Source organism: Dermochelys coriacea, chromosome 13 (assembly GCF_009764565.3).
Source record: "Dermochelys coriacea isolate rDerCor1 chromosome 13, rDerCor1.pri.v4, whole genome shotgun sequence".
Lineage (NCBI taxonomy): Eukaryota > Metazoa > Chordata > Testudines > Dermochelyidae > Dermochelys > Dermochelys coriacea.
This window is the reverse complement of record NC_050080.1, coordinates 30,104,198-30,110,197: the sequence shown is the minus strand read 5'-3', so window position 1 is coordinate 30,110,197 and position 6,000 is coordinate 30,104,198. Positions and strand designations below refer to the sequence as shown.

At 46.0% G+C, this 6,000-nt stretch overlaps 1 protein-coding gene across 1 annotated transcript in view; it reads left to right on the top strand.

The window, feature by feature from the left end:
* The first annotated feature begins 200 nt into the window (after nt 1–200).
* The window catches only part of MYH7B (myosin heavy chain 7B), a 52,671-nt gene continuing 46,871 nt past the window's right edge, over nt 201–6,000 (top strand). The window contains exons 1-3 of the mRNA XM_038369289.2: nt 201–215; nt 1,052–1,211; nt 2,085–2,188. Coding sequence (XP_038225217.2) covers nt 1,121–1,211; nt 2,085–2,188 — 195 coding nt within the window. The 5' untranslated portion in view covers nt 201–215; nt 1,052–1,120. The remainder of the gene's footprint in view (nt 216–1,051; nt 1,212–2,084; nt 2,189–6,000) is intronic.

Sequence of the window (6,000 nt, the reverse complement as noted above, 5' to 3'; positions counted from 1 at the left end):
ATACAGGAGTAAAAATAACCAGCCCGCATTCACAGTGAGATAAAAGCGAGGTTTGCCTTTTGTGTCTCTCTGGGCAGGAGGACAGCAGCACCAATGGAGCTGCGTGGACGTGACACATGGGAATTTCTGACATATCTCTTCCCACTCTGACCTTGACAGACACAATAAAAAGGGGCTTCACTGCACACCCACAGCCATTCAGTCCTATAACCAAGGTTGGTAATAAAGAGCATGTCTGTGTGCATGCTTCTCTGTGCTGCTAACCCGCTTCCCCACCAGCAGGACAGGAGCTCCAGAGAGACAGGACTGAGTACTAACTGGGGAATGCAGGGAGGGTGGGTCAGAGCAGCCTGTCTCCAAGATAGAGAGGGACGTAGGAAAGTGCATATTTAATGAGATCTGGGAAATCTGGGAAGTTCCTGGTACCAGCGCTTGTTACAATGTCTGTATCAATGCGGGGTTTCTCAGTTCTGTTGCATGGTATTGTATTGTCTGGAGGATAGGAAATAATGCAATAATATTGCTTGTCAGTGCAACTGCTATGGCAGCCACCTGGAAGGCACTCAAGAGCTTTCAGGGGTTAACACTCTCACTCTTCTTTTTCCTGTTCTCCACTCCAATATTAACTTTGGAGCAGGGACCCTTGTATTCTTATGGGGTTTGCAAAAGTGGTGTCTGTCTCAGAGGGGCTCCAGAACAGGAACTGCGCTGCCAGAGGTGATCGTGAAAAGCAGGCTTCTCTTTGCCATCTTGGCTGCTGACAGAAATCCAAATGTGCAGTGGGTAGATTTCAGCAGACTCAGGATCGAAGCTCAGTTTCCACCCACTAAGAGAGACAGGCGAGATGTGCATTGTAATATAGATGGCAGGCGTACCGTGTGGTTAGTAATTACTTTGGCAGATCTGGGGCTGTTTATTACTGCTTTTATTCTCCTGGGCCCGCTTAAGTTCATCATGTGTTTGAAAATTGTACCTGCCCTCTGTAAGCAGCCTTTGGACAGGCATTGTCTCTCTGGACTGACTCCTTGTCTCTACTTTCCCTCCTTTTCAGGGCTCACAAGTCTTTGGCTTCTTCTTTCTTTTCTGCCCAGTCTTCTCCCTCCCAGCAGGCAAAATAACTATGATGGACTTAAGCGAATTCGGGGAGGCTGCTGACTTCCTCCGGAAGAGCTACACGGAGCAGCTCAAGCTTCAAACCATCGCATTCGATGGTAAGATCAGCAGCACCTTTGAGCATGGCACGTGCTGGTCACAGGGGCTCTCATGTCCATGGCCTGGTTTGCAGAGTATTCCAGCTCCCTTCCCAGTGTTGTGGACCCTGGTAGGGTCTTGTAGCATCATTTTGTCCCATGCTTCCCATATGCTCCTGCCGCAGTGGAATCCCCCCACCTGCAGCCCTGCTCTTGTGCTCACTGGTAAGAAGTCAGAGGACCAGAATAACTCAGTATTAGTGAAAGGCAGCAGCTGCTTTTGGCAGTCACTGTGGTTCTCCGTGTGGAGGGTAACAAGGTGGCTGTTTATCTGTGCCTAGGTAAAGTGCCCAAAAGGACTGAGGGAGCCAGCAATGCCTGTTCCACAGAAATAGATCTCCGCAAAGCCCTCTTCCCATTTCACTTTGGTGATGAACGGGGATCATCATAGATTTGGGTGACAGATTCTTCACATTATCCTTCCACTAGTTCCAGTATCATATTTGATTGCCATTGCTGCACAGCTAGAGTGTGCCAGGGATAAAAAAGCCCTGGGTTTGTGCCAGGATAAATTTTGGAGGGCTAATAAATAAATTGGGGGGGGGGGGCAAATTTTGTATTCCCTAAACTGTGTTTTCCACATGAGTCTCCAAAAATGCAGCAAATAACAGACCAAAGTCAATCTTAGCATTAATTGGGGAAAATTAAACAAGCATCCAGCATAAAACTCCCAGGGAATCCTGGTCAAATGACCACAAACACTGGAAGGAAAAAACAAATGTCCCTTAATATTGCTAGTTTGTGTTCTTAACACTCTCTGAAAGCTATTGACAAGAGCAAACAGTTCCCTTTGCTTCAGACTGAGTTTTCTTCTCTTTTCTTTTGGACCTGAAGGAAAGAAACGAGCTTGGATCCCAGATGACAAGGAAGCCTATGTCGAGGTTGAAATCAAAGAAATCGCTGGTGGCAAAGTCACCGTGGAAACCAAAAATAAAGACGTAAGCAAAACAATCTTGATTTTTGGTTTTCAAAGGGCAGCCATAGAAACGCGGAAAGAAGCACAGAGGAAAGGAATGCAAGGGTTGGGGGGCGTATGTGTGAATAGCTCATCTCTGAAACTAGACAAGTTCTTACTTAAGTGATCAACCTGGGATCAGTCAGCTCAGTAGTGTAAATGGCTTTTGTTACACCGTAATGTACTCAGTAACAATGTGCTATCTGACTTGCCAAACATGTCAAGGCTTCAATAAACCAGCATCAAATGTTCAGTTTCAAAAAGTCTTCTCTAAACAACAGAATGACAGTAGGGTTTCCCCAGCCCCAATGATCAGCTGGCATCTTAACAGCTGTAACAACAGCCAACAGGAGAAGTCTGCTCAGTTTGCAAACAGCCAGTTGCTCCCTTGGACAAAATTATTCAGTCAATCCTGAGAGAAAACCATTCAAAGCAGGAAATAAGGGGAACTGGTGCAAATCTGGAGTTACTCTGAATTTACACCAATACTATAGAGAGCAGACTTTGTCCAAAGATCAATATTTTAATGAACTAACTACATTGCTTAGAGGGATCACCATAGCACTCAGTGCTGCAGTATCTGGGTACCTCAGTTTCATTATAGTGTTTAGATACATATGACTAAGAGGTTATTAAATTGTTATACACATACAGCCAGATTCTGAACTCTACTCCACCCATGTCAATCCATTGGGCCTGACCTCATTTACACCAGTGGCAATCAGGAGTGAGTCCTCAAAAATCAATGGAGTTACACCAGTATAGGTAGCTGGGAGATCAGAATGAGACCAATGGAACTCAGTGGAGATACTCCAGATCTATGCGGGTGTAAGCTCACAATCTGCTCCAGTCAATTTCTATTTACCAAAATAATATATGGTAAAAATAATTTCTGGGCTGGATTCTCCACTCCATTAGAACAGTTTTATGCCAGTTTTCAGAGTAGCAGCTGTGTTAGTCTGTATCCGCAAAAAGAAAAGGAGGACTTGTGGCACCTTAGAGACTAACAAATTTATTTGAGCATTTCCACTGAATGCATCTGATGAAGTGAGCTGTAGCTCATGAAAGCTTATGCTCAAATAAATTTGTTAGTCTCTAAGGTGCCACAAGTCCTTCTTTTCTTTTTACTCCAGTGTAACACCACTACTCAACAGAGTAACACCAATGTAAAACTGGAGTAACTGAATAGAGATTCATGTCCTATGTATACAGTGAACTATGTATTTCTTTGTTTGCATTGCTATGGTGCTAGTCAATGAAATGAGCAATAGCTTACATCTGTCAAAATCTTGAACTGGTTGGAAAACAGATTTTCTGTCCCAGGGAAAAGTTTCGAGATTTCAAAACAACTTTCATTCTGAATTGTAACAAAAAGTCAAAACGCCGAAGTATTTCACAAAATGAAATGCCCTCCAAAACTCTTTCAGGTCAACCGAGACATTTTATTTCAATAAGTTTCCTTCGATTTCAACCTTTTTTAATTTTAAAAAAATATAAAATAAAGTAAATTTCAAAACAAAAAGGCATTTCAAAATGAAACTCAAAATGGGACGCTTTGGTGTTTTCAAAACTTTTATTTCCATTTTTTTCTAACTGAGACTTCATCAAAATCAATACAATTTAAGCAAAAAAAAATAAATCTGTTTCATTGCACTGGCATTTTCTAACAGAATCCTGTTGTGACAAAATTTTTCCAAGCAGGTCTATCTAAATCCGATCTAGTCTAAGCCTGCCTAAATTCTGCTTCTGGTTAAACCAGGGCTAGACTAGTTAGTACAGTGGGGTTGCACCAGTATATGCAAGAGCAGGATTATGAAGGGTCCGATTCTGATCTTGATTACACTGGATTTACATTAGTGTCATTACACTGACTCTGATGGCATTAATCCTGATTTACACCAGAATAAATCAGAGGAGAATTAGCCCCAGGTTCTTCTTACAAACAATTCATGAACCGTGTCACACCACCAGGCTGTGAAATCAGCCGATATTATTAGCCCTATTTTATAGCTAGTGAGACTTAGGCTATGTCTACACTAGTGGCACAGCTGTAAGCTTTCCTGAATAGCCGCTCTCCCATCAGCATAATTAAACCACCCCCATAAGCGATGGTAGCTATGTGGATGGGAGAGCGGCTCCCACCGGCATAGCACTGTCCACACCTCTGAGCGACAAAAGTTTTGCTGACAAGTGTTGATGCAGACAAAGACTGAGGCACAGGGAGGGTAAAAATGACTGACGAAGGGCCACAGAATCTAGGGCAGAGCCTGGATTAGAACCCAGGAGTCCTGAGATCCAGTTCCCTGCTTTAACTACTAGACTTTCTCTCTAATTCACCTAATAGTGGCAATGAAACTCTCTTTTCTTCAAGTCTGATTAACAGTGGCCTGTGCTAAATTCACCTTCTCCCAATCAGGCACAGAGGCGGAATTTGAGAGCTATTCCAGTACTTAGATGTATAGATTTAAATGAAGACAGTGACAAGAGATGGTCTGTACATGTCAGCTGTTTAACGCTCCTGCACCATATTCTTTGAGACGACACGTAACCGTACTGCCCCATGGCCCCACTGCCCATGAAAGGAGTAAGGCCCATAGCAGCAGGAGCACTCAGCACTGAGCTGTAGCATTGGATGGAGAAGAGCTGTTAGAGCAGCCGGGCCATGTGCCGGGGCCCAGGGCAGGCCCATGTCCTAGAGCATGCCTTCTTGTATTTCTGATCTCTCGTGGTGGATTCTCAGACAGTACAATAACCTTCCCCGAGAAGTAAGAAGGAGTCCATGCCTGGGGGGTAGGAACATGGCAATTTTGGCAGGTAGTAGGGGAGTCTGGCCAGATGCTCATCACCAGGGTGACATGGTTGGCAGCTGGGAGATCTGGCCAGAGGCAGATGGCACAGGGAAGGGATTGGCAGCTGGGGTGTGGACAGCAAGGCCACTTGTCCCGGGGAAGTGGAGTGGCATGAGAGCTGGCGATGTGTGGTGGGGGAGGGTGAAATGCTGATCACTCCATGGCCCTTCTCAGTCCTGTGCCCTCCTCCACCCTCACATTGCTCTGCCCTGGCAGGAGCTTCATATGGTGTCCTGGCTTGTCCTCCATTAGCTGTGTGTCCCTCTGGAAAAACCCTGCGGGGTGGGGTGGGGCGGCATGTTTGAGCAGGGCTGGCTGTGCAGGATGAAGGAAGCAGACAGCAGCGATCACCCTGTTTTGCCATGTAGGCTCCCCTGTGCTCTGGCTCTGACCCGGGGGGAGCATGTCTGCGGAGCCAGACAGAGCCACAGTCACAGGGTGCATTCTCAGAGCAGTGCTGGGGACTCCTCTGGAGTGGAACGAGCTCAGCCCTCAGAGCAGGTCTCCACTACCACTTATGTCACTGAGGGGTGTGAAAAAGACTCCTCCCCCCACCAGCAACCACATTCCAGTGGGGGAGAGATAGCTCAGTGGTTTGAGCATTGGCTTGCTAAATCCAGGGTTGTGAATTCAATCCTTGAGGGGGCCATTTAGGGAACTGGGGCAAAAATTGGGGATTGGTCCTGCTTTGAGCAGGGGGTTGGATTAGATGACCTCCTGAGGTCAGGATTCTATGACCTAAGCGCTGTCCACACCAATGCTATGTCGATGGGAGATGCTCTCCTGCCAACAAAGCATCTGCCTCTCGCGGAGGTGCAGTAATTACATTGATGGGAGAGCGCTCTCCCGTCAGCACAGAGCATTTTCACCTGACGTGCTGCAGTGACACTGGTGCAGCCATGCCAATGTAGCACTTCTAGCGTAGACATGCCCTCGGTCTCCGGCA